The sequence below is a fragment of the Chelonia mydas genome, chromosome 2, assembly GCF_015237465.2.
Source record: "Chelonia mydas isolate rCheMyd1 chromosome 2, rCheMyd1.pri.v2, whole genome shotgun sequence".
In the NCBI taxonomy this organism is placed as follows: Eukaryota; Metazoa; Chordata; order Testudines; family Cheloniidae; genus Chelonia; species Chelonia mydas.
Window position 1 is genome coordinate 182,895,287 of NC_057850.1, and position 18,834 is coordinate 182,914,120.

The 18,834-nt window shown below is 42.2% G+C and overlaps 1 protein-coding gene across 3 annotated transcripts in view; it reads left to right on the top strand.

Moving 5' to 3' along the window:
- The first annotated feature begins 12,713 nt into the window (after window positions 1–12,713).
- Window positions 12,714–18,834, top strand: part of LARS2 (leucyl-tRNA synthetase 2, mitochondrial) — a 106,896-nt gene continuing 100,775 nt past the window's right edge. The window contains exons 1-2 of one of the 3 annotated variants that reach the window (XM_037890242.2): window positions 12,714–12,833; window positions 15,414–15,660. In XM_037890242.2, the coding sequence (XP_037746170.1) occupies window positions 15,436–15,660 (225 nt within the window). In that variant the 5' untranslated portion in view covers window positions 12,714–12,833; window positions 15,414–15,435. Of the gene's footprint in view, window positions 12,834–14,776; window positions 14,900–15,413; window positions 15,661–18,834 lie in introns of those variants that run through there. The other 2 variants (XM_043540775.1, XM_037890243.2) reach the window with 2 other exon arrangements.

An 18,834-nucleotide genomic window follows, 5' to 3' on the forward strand; every position in this document is an offset into this window, starting at 1 on the left:
CTGAGCGGGAATGAACACACAGCTCTGCTCCTTGATAGAAGGGTGTGACACCAGCCAGTCGTGTGATTACCACCAGCAGAAAGACTCTGTTACTACATGAGCTGTCCACCTGACCATGGGAAAAGGTGAGAGTGGACTTTACCTTCAAGGAAAAGAAGTACTTGATTACAGTGGATGACTAATCAAATTTCTGGGAGGTTGGTGCCCTCTCTGATACACGAAGCAAGTCAGTGATTGGCAAATTGAAGGAACATTTTGTGAGATATGGCATTCCGGACACTGTATTCACCAACAACGGACTCCAGTTTGCCCCAGAAAAATTAAAGTAATTTGCATGCAAATGGGAGTTTGACAACCACATCACCTCCCCAGCATACCCACAGAGTAATGGTAAGGTGGAAGCAGGTGTGTAAATAGCTAAGAGACTGTTACACAAGACTGTTTCTTCTGGTTCAGATTCTTTATTAGCATTTTGGCACCTAGGAACACCCCATTACTGGGGTTCCAAAACAGGCTGGTGCAGGCACTGCTGGGACAAAGGACCAACCCTGCTATCAATGAGGGGAGACCTGTTGTAGCCAGATGGATGGGGACACTGAGGAGAGGAGATGGCCAAGAATCAGAGAAAGCAGGTATTGTTAGTGCTGCGGAGTGTTGCTGATGCTACAGCATCGATACTGCTGCACAGCCTTTGGTTCACACTGTTAGTTATACCGAGGGCTCCAGCAAGGCCTGCAGCACGTACTAGAATACGACAGGTCAGCCCTGGAGTCAGGCACTCCTGTGAGGATTCAGCCTTTAGAGAGACGCCAGAGAGAGCGGACTAAAGGAGTGGTGAGGGGTGCAGTGGCACCCAGGTCATTCGAGGTGACTGCAAGAGGGATAAGTGATCCAAAGGAGCAGAAGACACTTATGAGCCAGCGGACACAACACCGAGAGAGAACCTACAGAGAGACAGAGAACCATCCAGAAGCCAACCCCACAGGGAGGGAGAAGACTCCACAGAGAGATAGTTTGCTGGCCTCTGAGTCAGGTGACAGGAAGACACACATAGGCCACTTCTGGTGTGGTCATGGTTGAGGAGACCAAACTATCTCAAAGATTATGTAACCAAACCAGCTGAGTCTGTGGTAAAGATGAGACTCCAACTCAGCTGTGTGCTAGCAACCTCTGGCTGAAGGGACATGGGGTGGGGGTCTGAGCATCAATTATTTGTTCCTAATGTTTATATTTAAGATGTTTGTAAAAACAGTAAGATGTATCATGATCAGTGAAACTGGAGTGAGGTGGGCACATGTTCCCTGGAGGACCTTATTGATGGGTAATCAGAAAAACAGGAAATGTGGAGACTTGGGAGTTAGGCTGGAAGCAACTCAGCCACGTGGACAGAGCAGTCTACCAGGTTTAGTAAAGTTCCACTTGCTCAACTTTAACCTGCACACAGCTTCATTCCGTGTGAATGAAACAGCCAGCATAGATTCATAGATTTTAAGGCCAGAAGGGACCATTATGATCATCTAGTATGATCTTCTGCGTAACCCAGGTCATGGAATCCTATCCAGTAATTCCTGAATCAAGCCCATCTTGCTGAAAATAACACCTCATTCAGTTTATTTTTTTACCCACCAAACATCACTTGTAATATATGCAGTGTATTGAAAATTGCGTTAAAATTGTAATCCCGTCACTTTAAATTATGTGGCATTTTCTTGCTTCTGCTTGCAGGTAGGAGGCTCTGTAGAGAAGCATGTGATCAGGGTCAATTTGCAGATAGTCATCTTAGAGTAAGGTGGGATGAGTTGTGCCTCTCTGTTTTAGGAGAAGCCTGCTTTGTCTCTCTCTGTTGTTGTGTTCTTGTGTGTTAGGATTCTGAATTCTAAGAAGTGTTATATTGCAAGCTTCCAGCAAGAGGATTTTCTGATTTTTATCTAATTTCTCTGTTTGTATGCCATGAAACATAACCCATCACAGTACTTCTGAGGATCTGGGCCTTAGTGTCTTCCATATTAATCAATAGCAATAGCAAAGTCCTGAGTAGTTATCATGGAATCTCTGGCACTTCTATTTTACAGGGTCAAAACTCTAGTTGGGGGTAGGGTTTGCGGTTTTTTACGTTTATTTTATTAATTCAGTTCCTTTTTTTAAAATACTTTTTACATCACTGCTTAATCCAGTCCTCTGCATTACTTGCTTGACTTTGTGGGGTGAACAGAAGGAGAGACAGCCAATAAATGTTTATCCACATAGGAAACCGTAAAGGTCAGAAGAAAGCGCTATCCTAAAAGAGGTGAATGGAAAAGGCAGACTCCTTAAAGTCACCTGAAAGAATTTTCCTGCTATAATTTGAAGTGGTGCTGGGTAGCGAATATTTTTTTTGCATTTCACATGCTGATTTTTTAAACTTATTCTTCTATGGCATAGGAGGAAAGACTAAACATGGTTTTTATATACCAAATCAGCAGAATAATGCTAGGAGAGCAAAATGTAAGTATTTATGATAACTATCAGCTGGGGCCAAATTATAAGACTGCACAGGTATTTCTGAAGCATGTCTGTTTCTGTGGCAGAATACAGGGGCACTTCAGCAAGATACTTCACAGTAGAAATAATGAATTTTTTACAAGCCTTGTGTAGATAAAAAATGTTAATGAACAAATTAGTGTAAATTCTGTGTAATCCTGAAGAAAAAAGGCTAAAATTAGGCCCTGTGAAATAATTTATTACCAAACTTCTGACTCAGAGAGAAACTGCATTATATCACTGCTTCCATATAGGGAAAAGGGGGTCAAGCAAACAGAGCTTTGCAGCCTTGCATAACCTGAGAAAAATCATAAAAACGCACTTCCCTTTTTGAGCTACACAGCCGCTGGCTAGGAACTCTAACATATTTCTTCTACTCAGTTTCACAAAAATTAAGGAATGTACCAGTAGCATGTTTCCTGAACATTTTCCATAATTTTCAATAATATCCCAGGCTCTCTACTATTTAAGTGTGTGTGTGTGTGTATTTTCCTTTTTTCCTGTTTTATGTGCTTTTGTTATATTATGCAGGAAATGAGGTAGCTTCATTTGTTTCTTGGCTAACTTTCCTTTCCATCAGAATCTGCAGGTAGTATGCAGGAGAAGGAGAAATCATGCTCTAGATACTGTTCTTCTTGGATGGGGAAATTGTGTCAGAGAGGTTAAGTGATTAGCTGAAGCCCTCAAAGGAAGCTTGTATCACAGATGGGATTAGAACTCAGGAATGCCTAGGCCCCTGTTCTTAGACTCCCACAGTGGTAACTGCTGCAGTGGTTATTCATGGGGTTCATTGCTGACAATGGATCTCACTGGAAGAAATTTTAGTTTTGATGCAAAAGAATTAAAATGTTAAGTGGCTGTGGAATGAGTCCTGTAGCATTAAGTGGTGTTGTGCATGCCCAGCATTAAATAACAGTTAATATCTTGGATTTTCATGAATTAACATGCACTCAGTAATGTAATTGTCCCTAAGGTTAAAACAGGCTTTCATGAGACGACTGTATTTCCTGTTATCTCTTGAAGTGTTTGTCTCTGAGTTGTCCTCAGTTCACCCATAGATTTAATATGGGTTTTCAGATGATCTTGGTTAACTTCATTTGACCTTGGCTGGCCTTCCTTTTGTTACACAATTTGCAGATAGTTAAATGGGCTAAAATAAGAATTGAACTAATGGATAATAAAGAGGTTTATGCTGTGCGTAGGGACTGAGCTCCCTATTAAGTCTCTATTGTTGATGTAAGATGTTCTCTATATTCTTGTATATGATACAATAGCTATATCATTGTATGCCTATACTGAATGTTATTGGCTTGTTCTCAGCTATACTTAGTTAGAATCACACTGTCTGCAATGCCCCAAAGATAGATGGTAGGGGGAAACAGTCCTTGTTCCTTATTTTTACTGTTTTCTTCAAGGTATAGAATAGTGGTTGCCAACTGAAAGTACATGGGCAAGACTTTGCAGCCTTGTGTGATTCTAAGAAGACATCCACCCTGTTCCTCAGCATCTTCCTTCCCACCACAGAGAAGAACTTGGGATTCCAGCTGTGTCTGTGTCAGACACTGAAAGAAGTTTCTCCAGATGGCATTGTTGCATAGTCTGGTGAGAAGTGGAATCTTGGATGCTCCAAATGGGGTCCATTCCTCCAAACACTTTGGGCTGGATTCACAAAGAAATTTAGGCATGGTGACATTCAACATCACCATGCCTAACTCTTAGGTGCCTAGAACATCACTGGGATTCACAAAGCCTGAATTCATTGCCTAGGCTCCCTGTACAATAAATGGAGAGAGATAGGCACCTTCAGTCATGTCTACATCACAGGTGCACAGCTACAGTTCTGCAGCTGTGCCGCTGTAGTGTAGATGATTCCCACATCTACAGAAAGTTTTTCTTCCATCCCTGTAGTTAATCTACCTCTCCAAGAGGTGGTAGTTAGGTTGATAGAAGAATCCTTTTATCTACCTACCTAGTCTACCTTGGGAGTTAAGTTGACTTAAATATGTTGCCCAGGGCATGAAATTTTGCACAGCCGTGAGCAATATAGCTAGGTTGATCTAATTTTTAGGTGTAGACCAGGTCATAGAATGGATTCTCAAAAATCAGCATTGTAGGAAGCACTTCACCTAAGGTAGCCAATGAGAGATGCCAAGCTGAGTGGTTTGTGCTAAGCACCACCCTTCTTTCAGATATAGGTACTAGGTCTGGGCTGCAGGAAGGTGCCTCCCTCTGATTGGGATTCTCAGCTGGAAACCCTCTCTTGGCAGTGGAGGAGGCAAAGGCGCTCCCCCAGATCTCTTAGCCGAGTCTAGCAGTTATCACATTTTTTTTGGTATCACATTTTTTTGATGAGGCAGAAGGATTTGAACAGGGATCTACTACCTCTCAGAAGAGTGCGCTAACCACAGGGCTATGGGATAGTCAGATGTGGGGTGGGGACTCAGTCTTCTCCGTTGAAGGTGTTCCACAGTGAACAAATAATGAAAGAATCATTGGGCAAAACAGGGAAAGAGTTTGTAGCCTGGTAATTAGAGCACTCACGAGGGAGGTGGGAGACTCAGGATCCAGTCACCCTGCTCCGAAGACTTTTTAAATTATATATTCAGTGTGGGAACAGCTTCCACAGGAGAGACTGAGGGAGCCCCACATCAGAACATTCCATAACTGATGGTTAGGGCACTCCCCTGAGAGTGGCAGATCCCAGTTCAAATCCCTTCTCATTGCGGTGAGGGGTGACTTGACCCAGGGGTTTCCCACATCCCAAGTAAGTACCCTAAACACTTGCTTAAAAATTATGAGAGAGCTTCTCCTCCACCCAACGCCATTTAGTGTAAACTCAGCTATAGGGGCCCAGCCTGAAAGGCAAACTCTGAGCATGCTTACCAGATTGGGCCCACAAGCGAGTTAGGCAGGGGAATGTCCATCTTTCCCCGTTCATGATCTCTCCAGGGCTTAGGCATCTGGATGCCTGGTGTGGGGCCACAGCAGGAAGGCCCAGTGGCAGAAACAAAGGTGCCTGGGCTCTATGAATCCCAGCGGGGCCTGATTCTGGGATTTAGATGCCTAAAGTGGCAGTTAGGTGCCTAAATCTTTTTGTGAATCTAACCCTTACTACAAAGCAAAGTTCTCATTGTAGTAAGCACCACCCAACGCAGTAAATGTTTGCAGGACTGGGCAATTGTATGTGCAGAATGTTTATCAGGCTATCATCTGAAATTTAGATGATAAAGCAACAAATAATAATACTGCTGTGTTTTGTTTTCACATCCTCCCCTAATAAATTAACAGAAGAGTTTTAATTATATCTAACGTAAAAGCATATTTGTAGAACCCTGCAAATATCAATTTTTTTGGATCAGATGTGGACACAAATTTTGTATCTGCACATGGCTCTACATATTTGTTTAGCACATAGCTCTTCCATAAGCATTTTAAAGGGCGATTCGATTAGTTCAGTGTTATTCCAGATTATCTCTTGCTATAAGCAAATGAAATATATAAGTAGATTTTCAGAAAGAGAAAAATGATTTTTCCTGCAATGAATGGATTAAAAAGATAAGACAAAAGTCTGTCTAAGTGATTGGCTGTAATCTTGATGACAAGCTTGGAAAAAATATAGGTCAGTATATTTCAGGAAAAATACTTTTAAAAAACAGTTTTAAGACATTCATGTGTTTAAAAAACACACCAAATATTCTGTATAAAAACTGGTTGTGGTTTGACATTTTTAAAATGTTTCTTACAGCTTAGTAGCACACACAACACCCTCTGAGTTAGAGCCAGATTTTGCCACCCTTACTCATTCTGACTAGTACCTTCTCTGCGGGTAATCCTCTTAAAATGAATGGAACTACTCACAGAGTAAGGTTGTACTCAGTGTGAGCGAGGGAGGCAAAATCTGTCTCTCAGTTGCTGCCAATATATTAAGTTGAAAACCAAATAAAGAACCAGAGTCTAATAACTTTACACTGAATAGCACTTTACCTCACAAGTAGTCTCGTTGACTTTGGTGAAGTAAGGTCAATTAAGAGTGTTGGAATCTGGACACAACTAAAGTTACTTTCATTCAGTTTACCTTCCTATTTAACCTAGCCCCTCTTTAAACTAATACATTTGTCCTGCTCTACTCAAAGAGATTATTTCTATGTATTTTTGCCCTTCTATAAGAGCCATTGTTTTCTGATCATTCCCGCATTGGAGGGCTGCTTTTACAAATGACAGGTCCAGTACTGTATATCTTGTTTGCTACTCCTAGTGACTTTGGGCCTCACACTGATAACAGTAACTGAGCTTCAATCTAGACAGCTACGTAGAAGATTAACATGACAGTTCCTTGAAAGTTACACTTCCAAAGCAACTTAAGCAGCTGTGGCTCCTAATGCTGGTTATTTTTCACAAAAAAACCCTAATGTACATCATTTTAAGGTTTGCCTTGATGCTGGATCCCAATAGTGGAATGTGCCAACTGTTCTCAGACAGCTGATTGATACCTGACAATCTGCAGCGGATTTGAAAATTCACATAGCCACACTGTAACTTATTCATGCAAAGATTTGGGATGGAAAAAGCTGTTGAGAAACTCCAGTTACCATCACTTAAGAAGAGCCAGGCAGAGGCAATGGAATCAGTTTGCTTCTCCTTACGCTGTGATAAATTAGGCATAATTCCAATGGACCTTAATGGAATTACATTCATGTAAGAAAGGGTAGAATCAGACCCGTGCTTATTTCATTTTCTGTGGCACAGAGGTTATAATTGAAGTATATTTGATAGATGTACACAGCAAAGCTGAAGGCTTATATCTGGTAAAAATTATTTTTAATGATATAAGACACCCAGATGTACAAAGAAATAACAGATCACCCAGCTCTAAGCACTGTATTACATAACCAGAAGTTGTTCATTTTACTCCACTTGAACACAAGGGTAAAAAATACAGTCAATGGTTGCCAACAGCAAAAGGGTGCAATCAACAGAAAAAAGTATTTCTTGTTCTTCGTAGTAATTACAAACAATTATTAACTGACTTCTTTAGACAACTGGATAAGATTTTATTTTCCAGCCAGAGATAGAATTAATTATGCTGCTTTTAGATTGTCTTTATGGACTTTTGTGTTTTCCTCATTAGTTCAGTTTTTTAATAAAACAATTACTATTTCTGGGCTATTGCCAGGCAAACACAAAGGAGACGTAGAAACTTTATAAAAATCCAGCTGTGTATTGCATAGTTAGATATATTTTACATATGCTGTGATAGGGCCCATTTGGATTCCTAATAAATATGATGGTAGCTTAGTTGCAGCAGCGCTCGAACTGTCCAGGCCCTGATCCTGCAAATGCTTATGCATGTGCATATCTTTATTCAGGTAAGTAACTTACTTCCATGACACTACTCAAGTGTGTAAAGTTAAACACTTGCAGAAATGTTTGTAAGAGTGGGACCTAAAGATTTAGCATGGTTTGGGGACATGGTTAGGGTCCCATTTCCACTGCTAAAAGGAACTACAGTATAACTACCCAGACAAGGTGGTAGTTTAGCTGGGCTCTTAATGCCAGCATGTGTGATGGATTGTGTACATAATGTGTGATTTGTTTTTAAACTGTATTTAAAGCCACTAGTTACTGTGGTGATTGGTACTAAGCAAGAAAACATATTTTTCAGTAATTTTCTGAAGACACTTTTTTGCCCCTCCCCTTCTGTCACTGGTGTCACAGTTCAGGGCATATACCCCTATATTCCCACTCCGTGGTCCAGCAAGGTCATCCACTCTAGGCTCCTCACCCATCACCTCTCTTGGGAGGAGACCCTGTCTCTCTCCCTCCTGACCTGGGTTTTTCCAGGTTCCCTGCTGTGAAGCCCTTGGGGCAGCCAGGGCTATAAGTCATCTTGTTGTCAACTGCCTTCAGCATGAGGGAGCCTTGCCTGTTCCAGCTAGCTGTTAGCTCACTAACACAACCAGCCTGTCAGCCATTCAACCACTCTCTTCTGAATGACAACAGATACTGGTGGACAATAGATACACCTGAGTCCCTTTAAAATGTCCCCTCTTTGTATCACTGGATACCCACAGAAATCCCAGATCCTCCGTTACCAAAGGAACAGTGTAACCCAGTTTACCAGTTTTTCCTTAGACCACCGCTTTTCTGTCTCACACACGGCACCTGAGTTTGATTGTAGTAAAAACAAGGGCATTTAAGAAAGTATAAGGTTCAAGAAAGATTCAAATAGATCAAGTGAGAGCAATAGAAATAAATGGTTACATACAAAACAAAATAATAAAATGCAAACTTGGGCCTACACTTATTACTAGGTACCTTTCCTATTTCATAAAGTAGATTCTCACCACAAAGTTCAGTCTTTTGCAGCGTTTGGTAGTGCCAGAAGCCAGGACCAAATTTTTCATGAAGCACCTCCTTCTCATCAAGGTACCTACCCCTCTAGTGAATGGATTACTTTTGGGGGAATTCTGCAACAAAAAAAATAAAAAATTCTGTGCCAAAAAATTAAAAATTCTGCACACAATATTCTAAAATTCTGCATATTTTATCTGTTAAAATAACACAATATAATCACACCAGTTTCAATTATTTTGGTAATTTATTTCAAAATACCTGTCAGCAAATATGTCTGTAACAATACAGACATTCAGGAAATGTCTGTAACATACAGATTCAGGAAATGTGTTTTGACAAATAGATTCCGTACTAGGCATATTCATACAGAACTTTGAGTAATAATTCATTTAAACTACAATACAGAAACGTATTTCCCACACCTCTCAGGAGCAGTGCAAAGGTTTGGGGGAATTGGGGTAATGGAGGAGCTGAAGTAGAGGGAACTAATTGCTGGGAAGAAGCCTGGGTGTGAACTTGAGTGTGTGGGTGAGAGAAGTATGGAACAGAGTTTTTTTGTGGGGAGGGATTGTTAGGGAGCCTCCCCCATGCAGATCCTGCCTGACCCCTAGCCTCTCTCATTCAGTCTGGCACATCTGCCCCTGTCCCATGTGTTCTTGCACCCGCCCCCCCAGCCACCCGCTCATCCCCATGTGGCCCTGCACCCCCACTCAGCCACCCATCCTCCCTATCCCTGCAGCCCCCACTCAGCCCCTGCCCCAGTGTGTCCCCCCACTAAGCCTTCTGAACCCCAGTCTGTGACCCCCCCCCAGCAGCTCCATGCAGTCAGTCCCCCCATATCCTGTGCCTCCTGATCTGGCCCCACGGGCAGGGCACTGTGAGGAACACAGCCTTTTCTCTTCCCTATCCACTTCTGGGGCTGCTCCCGCCTGGGAGCAGCTGCTCTGTTATGGTACCACAGCAGACCCTGATGGGTGAAAGATGTAATTGCAGCACCTCTCCAGCAGAATATATTTTCTGCAGAGAAAAAAAATTCTGTGCGAGAGATTAATTCTGCATGTGTGCAGTGATGCAGAATTCCCCCAGTGTCTTTCTCCATCCTGTGATATAGTGAATCAGTCTTTTGTCTTTTTTCATAGACAGGGTGATCCCTTTTTACGTCCAAGTAGTTTCAGTGCTTATGCTTTGTTTTTGATGGTTTTCCATTGACTTTTCTGGGTTGATGAAACAGTGGACAATTGATTAATATATTATGTAATCAGCTAGCCAGGGCAGGGTGATAATTCCCTCCTGTTTGAATACGCCATCACCAAGACACATGATTCCCTGGTGATTCTCTTTCACTCCAGGACCATAAGGGCATAATTTTCTGTATAGTTACATTATTCCTTTAATATTACTTGTACACACATCTCACAATAAATTATGAGCTTTCAGTAGAGATCTCACATGCTATCCTTTATGGATAAATACCATGAAAGTGGTGTATTGGGTGTAGGAGTTTCTTGTAAGAACAGCAAACCCTTTGCCAGTTGGCACCAATGGGCCTCTATGTCACATCTTCCTACACAATGAGTTCCCCAGCAAGCCAACCTAAGTCGGCCAGCATCTGTACCTTGCTTACAATTTGAAGTAACAATATAATTGTCCGCAGCCATAAGTTACCACACAACCCTTTCTAAGCAAGCACATTTATTCCTAAGGTAAAAAGTATTATGGCACTGTTGCCGGCACCCAGTGCCGAGAGGCAAAACAACAGCAGGGGTTCGTTACCCGGTGTGCGTCCCCCAATAATCACAACGGAGTGGAGAAGCAGAAAAGTTTATTTGCAGCTGCAAACAAGGTACAGGGAGAATAGAATCTCAAATCCTGCACACAGAGCAGGAAGTTACACAGGCTTTTATACATCCTTTTTCCCAGCATACTTATCCAATAGCAAGCTGCCCTAAGTATCCATATAGCCAGCCAATCCAGTTACCAGCTAGTTCCCTTGTTTTTTGTATCATTTGTTAAACTATACATAAAGCTGCTTTATTCAGCATTGTTCCTAAGGTAAAAAGTATTATGGCACCAACATATTAAAAACAATAAAAGAACATACACACATACTAATAAGCTTACTAGAGATCAGCCCAGCTCCAATCTTGGGATCTGGTAGGATTCAGTCCTTCAAACCCTACCAAGGGGTTTTTCTGTGGTCATAAGTTCATAGCAGCTTTTGCTCTGAACAAGAAGTTCTATGTGTATGTTAGCCTTTCCATTATACAGCTGGGGTTTTTGATACCCAGAGACTGAATAGGTAATCAGCCAGACAATGGTTCTCTCCTTCAGAAGCTGGGTCTAGAAGTGGAAATTTGCATTTACCTCATCCCAGCTATTTCATAGGAAACCTGCTTCTCTTTGTCTCAAAAATTCATTCTTGTCTGGCACAGTCTTTCAAATAGTCCTCTGATGCTCATAACACTTCCCAGGATTTACTTTGGCCACATATCTCCTTGAGAGAAGCTGTGTACAATTCCACATTAATACATGAACTTTGCATTTATCAGACAATGGACTCCACAGCTATTTAAACTTAATTCAGTAAGAGCGCCCAAAGCTACTGCAGGAACGTGCCCTCTCTCTCACAACTAGATTTTGGATTAAAAACATCTAGCCAACTTTGAAAGGGGAGGGGTGCATATCTCCAGGGCAGCTGAATTCAAAACAATGAGCAGAGCAGTGCTGGAGGGATTATGGGACACTTCCAAAGGCCAATTGATTGCTTTCTACACTGCAATGTGTTTACACACCAGTACAGCGCTGGAGCCTCTGCGCTTTAAGGCTGACCACTCTCGTCAAGGTGGGTTCTTTTTGCAATGCTGCAACTGAGGAGTTTCTTCACTCTAAGTGGCTTGGCAGTGTGTACACCTTGGGAGTTACACCGCAGAAAGCTGCTTTACTGCGCAGTAACTTGCCAGTGTAGACAAGGCCTTTGTGGGTAAAGTTTTGGGTGAAGGCTGAGGCTGGATCTTATTTTATTTAAGCATTCTGCCCCTGCATGGGTAAAAGAGCGCTGGGAGCACAGCTTTGCTTTCTCCAGGTTCCACCTGGGCACTATGAGGCCCCAGCATTTATTTTTAGAAAATAAATACAAGTACAAAATAAGGAGCAGAGGGTTTTTTTTAGTAGTTGGGTTTGACCATTAAACACCAAACGCAGCTGGCTGAGGGCCTGTCTTGTGAGACTTTTTTTGCTCCAGTCCCACACCCCAGTGGCCCGTGTGATGCGAGACGAGGGGGATTTCCCCCGGTGGGGAGACCAACGAACACCCCAGGCTCTAGTCGCACGGAGGCAAGCCTGGTTCTGCAGGGGCTCAGCGTCTCTAGAGTTACACCCACGGAGCAACCTGCCGGCACGGAGCTTCCCGCCCAGGGCAGCCGGTGAGGCGGCTCAGGTGGCAGGTTCCTACGCGGCATTAGCTGGGGGTGGGGCGCGACTGCCCAGCGACTGCAGCAGCGGGGGCCAGGCAGCAAAACATACCCTTACCCCCCCCCCCCCGCCCCCCCGGCGCGCCCAGGGGATCAGCGCCCGGCGGGGCAGGGAGACGGCCGGCGCACAGCAGGGGGCTCCGAGTCCTGACTGCCGCGTGGCCTTCCCCACGGCCTGGCGCGAGCCTGCACCTGGCGGGACACGAATGGCGGGGTCCTGCCGCTGGATGCGGTTGGCTGGAGAGGCCACATGGGCACCCAACCCCCAGCCCGTGCCGCCTCAGGGCCAAAAGCGACCCCAGAACCCCGCCCCTCCCTCATGGCCCCTCCCTGCGGTCCGCCTCCTCCCGGGGGGGCGGGGCGAGCTGCGGGGGTGGGGGCGGTATCTGCGTTGGAGCCGGTAAAAACATGGCGGCGCCCAGTGTGAAAGCGGAAGTCAGCGGGAGCGCGTGAGGGGGGTGTACGCTAGCCGCCGGGGCTCGCGCGCAGGTAACACGATCCTCCCTCTCTCTCATCCGCGCGCACAGGCGTGGCTCGCGATGACCCCTCATTCGGCATCGGCATAACGGCCCCGAGTTCATAGTGCCCCCACGCGACCTTCCCCGTAACGGCCCCAACCGTCCCCGAGCCCCCAGCTCTCCCCGTAATGGCTTCCTGCCGAAACCATCGCCCAGCCTGTAGCAACTCCCTATCCAGCACTGTGCAGCGAGTACTCCTCCTGCACCAAGCAGCCTCTGTCCCAACAACTCTCTGCCTAAAGCACCCTCACCCCTAACCTAGACCCCCCCATAAGTACTCCGTCCCCAGAGCAGCTCAGTAGTTTGAGCATTGGCCTGCTAAACCCAGGGATGTGAGTTCAATCTTTGAGGGGGCCATTTAGGGATCTGGGGCAAAAATTGGGGATTGGTCCTGCTTTGAGCAGGGGGTTGGACTAGATGACCTCCTGAGGTCCCTTCCAACCCTGATATTCTATGATTCTAACCCCAGCACTGCCACCCCAACCTAGAACCTGCATAACTATTCCTCCCTTAACCTAGACCCCCCCATAACTTCCCCCTTCCCCAAAGCATCCTCCAATGCCAGCACTGCCACCCAACCTAGAACCTCCATAACTATTCCTCCTCTAACCTAGAACCTCTATAACTATTCCTTTATAAAGCATCTCCTAGCCTAGACCTCCCATAACTACTCTGCAAAGTGTCCTCTTCCCAGAACTCCTACCCCAACCTAGAATCCCCATAACTATACCTCCCCAAAGCATCCCCATCCCAGAACCCCCATCTGTAACCTAGAACCCCCAACCCTACCTTAGAACCCCCTTAACTACCACCCTAAGCATGTCCAAGCCACATCCTAACACAGAACCTCCTAAAACTACTTTCTCTCTAAAGCATACCACATCCCCTTTCATCACCACTCTGGTGACAAGCACTGCTGTGTAGCTAACTCCTCTCTCCCAAGCTGCTCACTCAGTACAATGTGCTCTCCCACATCAGTGCACTACACGAAGAGTGGCTTCACAAGGTTTCATCCTTTTTTGTTCAGAATTGAATAAAGAGAAAATGACTTTCAATGATTTATTAATCATTATTATTTGTATTACACTGCAATAAAGTTATTCAGTTGGAGGGAACTTTGTTTTTAGTCCAATGAACGACTTAGAGACCCCACTGTAAGTTAAATCTTTCAGGGTCTTGATTCCATTCCACACAAATGGTTTGTCTCTTTTGATTGAAGGATTCAACTACACTAGGTTCAGTGGGAGGAAGAAATTTGTGAAGCAGTAATGCTAAAGAAGACCACCCATGGGGATGAGAGGAGAAAATAGTCTGCAGTGCAACAGATCAGCAAAATGGCCTATGTAGTTTTGAGCTGCATAGTTAGAGACCTCACATCATGGAATGAGGTGGTGGTAATATACCACCTGGCTCTTATATATATTGCTTTACAAAGGAAGTCAGTATCATTCTATCCATTTTATAGATGGGGAAACTGAGGCATGGGAAGGTGAAATGACATGCCCAAAGTCATCCAGAAGGTCAGGAGAACCCAGATCTCTTGAGTCCAGTGCTCCCTAGCCATTTTCTATATAAAAAAATTACACTTCTAACTGAAATGTTATACCACTACAACTTTCAAGGGAAGACTTGGTCTAAGGATGGAGAAGAATTGGCATGCTGCAGGGGATATCAGCAGGAGTAATGGGATGAGATTAAAAAGGGAAATTTAGGATGAATCGCAGGAAGATCTTCCTGCCAGTGAGGTGCTTTTTTTAAATGTATTTTTTTAAGGCTGTGTAATATTCTCCTAATAGAAGTAGGAAAAGCTGCCAGCACTAGCAACAGTGCTATTGGGAACAATCCTGCATTGTCAGAGAGATGGACTAATAGGTCTTTACCATCTCTGACTTCTTTTTGTGATAACCAGATTGAGACCCCCCAAAGTTTGTGAAGAGAAGTTTCCATAACTTGCCCATTGTCTGAGAGAATTGGGGCTCATCATTATCATCTTTGTCTTGACTTGTTGAACCACATCCGAAACTGAAGAGTTTAATAGTGAGTTTTCCATCTAATCCTGTTCAGGGGAGTAACCAGAGAATGTCAATCTGAAATCTAGTGGCCATAGTCCACCCCCTGATTTTTCAGCAGTTACAGACTAATTGACTATATTTGAAATAACTCCCACCTTCCCCTGCCTTCACCCCAAATAGCTATTAAAAATTTTAATAACCTTTTTCAAATTCTGTCAGTTCAAATGTCTGTAATCTCAGGGGGGTTGATATTCATTTTCTGGGAGATTGTAGAATGATTTCATCCCTTTAGGAAATAATCTAAAACTGCCAAACTAGTTTCATGTTGGTGCCCCTCCCAGGGCCAGAGCCAGTTCTTTAAAGTTAAGTGCTTTAACAACCCACACTAGAAATAGAATGCAAGTACAATCGGAAATAAACAAATATTGTTTAAACTGTGCTTAAAGTATGTTTCATTACAACAGAATTGTCATACACATTTCCACTGTAGTACTCATTGCTTGACCTTAGATTAAAAGTTATGTATTTGTATTTTTCAGAACAACCATTGTATCCTAAAAAATGCAGTCTGCTTGGCAGAGATTTGGAGTTTGTTCTTCATGTCTGAAAAGGCAGCTAAATGACTTAATTAAATGGCAAAGGAGATTGATTCCAGGATGGATCAGATCTATTTACAGTGAGACGGGGAAATGGGAAAGAGACTATGGATTGGAAACAAGAAAGAAAGTTGAGAAGTGGTGGCTTCCAAGAATGAAGGAACAGTTTTGCAAAACTTCAGAAACAGATGTAAGCATTTTGAAAAACTTGAAAAATTAATATTTGATTTTTTTTTCTCAAGGTGAAATATTTTTGAGAGCATCAGTCTGGAGTACTTAATATAGATGTTTTAAACAGTGTTATCCCCTACTTAGCAAAAATATATCCTATAATGTACTATTTGAAAAAGTTATAATAAGAAAAGTGAATCAGGACACAACATGGTTAACAACAGACAAAAGAATTTTTAAACGTATGGCTCCAATTTAATAGTTTTCTTCTAAATAAAATAGTCACTGGCAGTAAAACCAAAATATTTGTTTGGGTTTTTTTTAAATATTACTTTCATGCTAGTAGCAATAAAAACTTCCTGTGGTGCGGTATAGTGGAAGCAATAGCATACCAACAGATAAATACCAATAGACCACTCTCAAAAGAAAACTGGATGTCTTAAAATGACCATTGAGAACACAGCTTTCCTGGCTAGGGACAAGGAAATGCAATAAATTTGGTGATTCGTACAACAAATCTCTTTCCCCAACTTCTAAAAAAAATAGTTACTCATTCTATAAGTCTAAATATGTGTATTCAGACTATTCATGTTCAGATTTATTTCAATCATTCTAGGCTTTATGAAGTTAGTTTTTCATCACTTCTAGGATTAGTTTTACAGAGGAAGGGCGAGTGATATCTGTAAAGTTGTAAAGCTAATGAGAATAAGAGGTGATTGTGAACAGAGAGTCATGTAGCTTGTAATTCACACAATGATCAAAAAAGCCCCTTTGGATTTTTTTTTTGGGGGGGGGGGGAACTTCTCAGTATCATAAAGATGCCAATAAAGTGGAGGAAAATCTGAGAAAAGCAACGAAAGTAATTACAGGTTTTGGAGAATTTGTATGAGGAAAGATTAAAAACTAAAGCTCGATGCTATAATCGAGAACATAAGTGCAGGAGTCCTCCCACGCAAATGGGACTTTCATTGACTTTAGAGGGACTCTACTGAGGTATAGGAGTTCATCCATGGTGATCGGATTTCTAGGTTAGGACTTAAATATCTACAATTGGTAAAATGATGACTAAGGCCTTGATTCTTGTAATTCCTACAACATGTGCTTAATTTTATATACACAAGTAGTTCTGTTAATTTCACCGGGACTACTGACATACATAAAGGTGTGGGCGTGTGCATGTATAAGTGTTGCTGGATTGGGGCTGAAAGGTGACTATGGTAACTGAATGCAACAGTTAGAAGATCGCAAACACTAAGAATATGTCTATGCTTAAAACGCCACAGTAGTGCTTCAGTGTAGACACTTGCTACAGTGAAGGGACAATTCTGTTGTCACTGTAGTTAATCCACCTCCCTGAGAGGCAGTAGCTAGGTTGGCAGAAGAATTGTCCATCTAGTGCTGTCTACACCGGGGGTTAGGTCTGCATAGTTGTGTCACTCGGGTGTGGATTTTTCACACCGAGAGATGTAGCTATGTCAATGTAAGTTTTCAGTGTAGAACAGCCCTAAACAGAGAGAGCAATTGCTTAGGGCGGTACTAATACAAGGTAAAATCAAATGAGTTATATTTTAGGCTGACTATGAGAGAGGTTTTCTTAAAAGTAGTATCTATTCTGCTGTGAAATAGTCTCCCAAAGGAAAGGGCGGAAACTTCCATTGTTTGAGATTTTTTTTTAAACTGGTTTGGACAAAGCATGAAAAAAACTACTGGTAAGAACCAATCCTAGATTGTGAGCAGAATGGTTTAGGTGATGTAAAGCTAAGATCCTATTTTCCATAGCTCTGTGATTGGGAAATACCTGAGGGTCTCACCCATGAGGGAGCCATTTTTAAAGTAAATCATTTTCCCCTGAATTCTTAAAAAAAAAATTAACAAAAAATGAAAAAAGCCCTTTGAGGTTGTAAACTTTGTAAGGAATCAGTTTTCAAAGGGCAGTTTGGCTTCACTGACCAACTGCTAAATCTGTTGTCCCACTAATGTGGCATGATAAATTTATATTTAGGGAGGCTTGTTTCTCAGAGTTTTTCTAAAATTGAAAGCATTCCAGAAACAATGAATGTCTTAAAAAAAAAAATCCTCCCCACACTGTGAAGATCTTTGAAAAACAGTTTTAGTATATACTCTGTTTCTAATACAATTCCATGTTTCTTTTTCACTCTTATCTATGTTCAGTCACATACCTATAAAATCTCATTCTTCCTTCTCATTTGCTTCTCTTTTCCCCGTACCTGTCCTTCCTCAGGCAGAAAATAGAAGTCATTATATTGTCACAAAGATAGAGAGGTGACCTGACTTGCATGGAGAAGGAAAATAAGATGAGAATTGCATGTGCGTGCCAGGGAAAGAATTGGTTTAAATGCATACCTTTTTAGTATGACTAAAGAGACCACAATCTAGAAAGCACACATAAATATGCAAAACTCATAGGATTATTTTTTAATATTTTTGTTCCATTCCTGGTATTAAGGTGACATTTAATAAAATCCAGTGTTAAGGTGCTAGTTCTCTACTACCCCAGTAAACCATTTCGATTCTCTTTAGTTTTGCTGTTTACTGGGGAAACAAAAAGGAAAATCTGTAGGGGAAAATATTTTTAGAAGAAAGTGTTTATTAAATAGGAATACAAAGTAATATTCATAGTACAATAGAACCTCAGAGTTGTGAACATCAGAGTTACAAACTGACCGGTCCACCATACACCTCATTTGGAACTGGAAGTATGCAATTAGGCAGCAGCAGACCCGCCCCCCCCCCCGCCCCCCCCCACCGGCAAAAATAGTACAGTACTATGTTAAACATAAACTAACATAAAAAAGGGAAAGCAGCATTTTTCTTCTGCATAGTAAAGTTTCAAAGCTGTATTAAGTCACTGTTAAGTTAAAAACTTTTGAAAGAACAACCATAACATTTTGTTCAGAGTGACAAATATTTCAGACTTATGAACAATCTCATTCCCGAGGTGTTTGTAACTCCGAGATTCCACTGTATTTTTTAAAAGCTATCATAGTATTTTTGTAACACCAGCATGTAAAGAATAATGGACCAGCATGTAAATTGTTGAGCAGTGGATATAATCATCTGTATAGTGACCAAAATAAGATTGTGATCAATTTATAGGGAAGATTAAAGTTACAAATAAAAAATCATAATGTTACAAATATTACTTTATTAAAAATTTTAGAATTTAAGTATT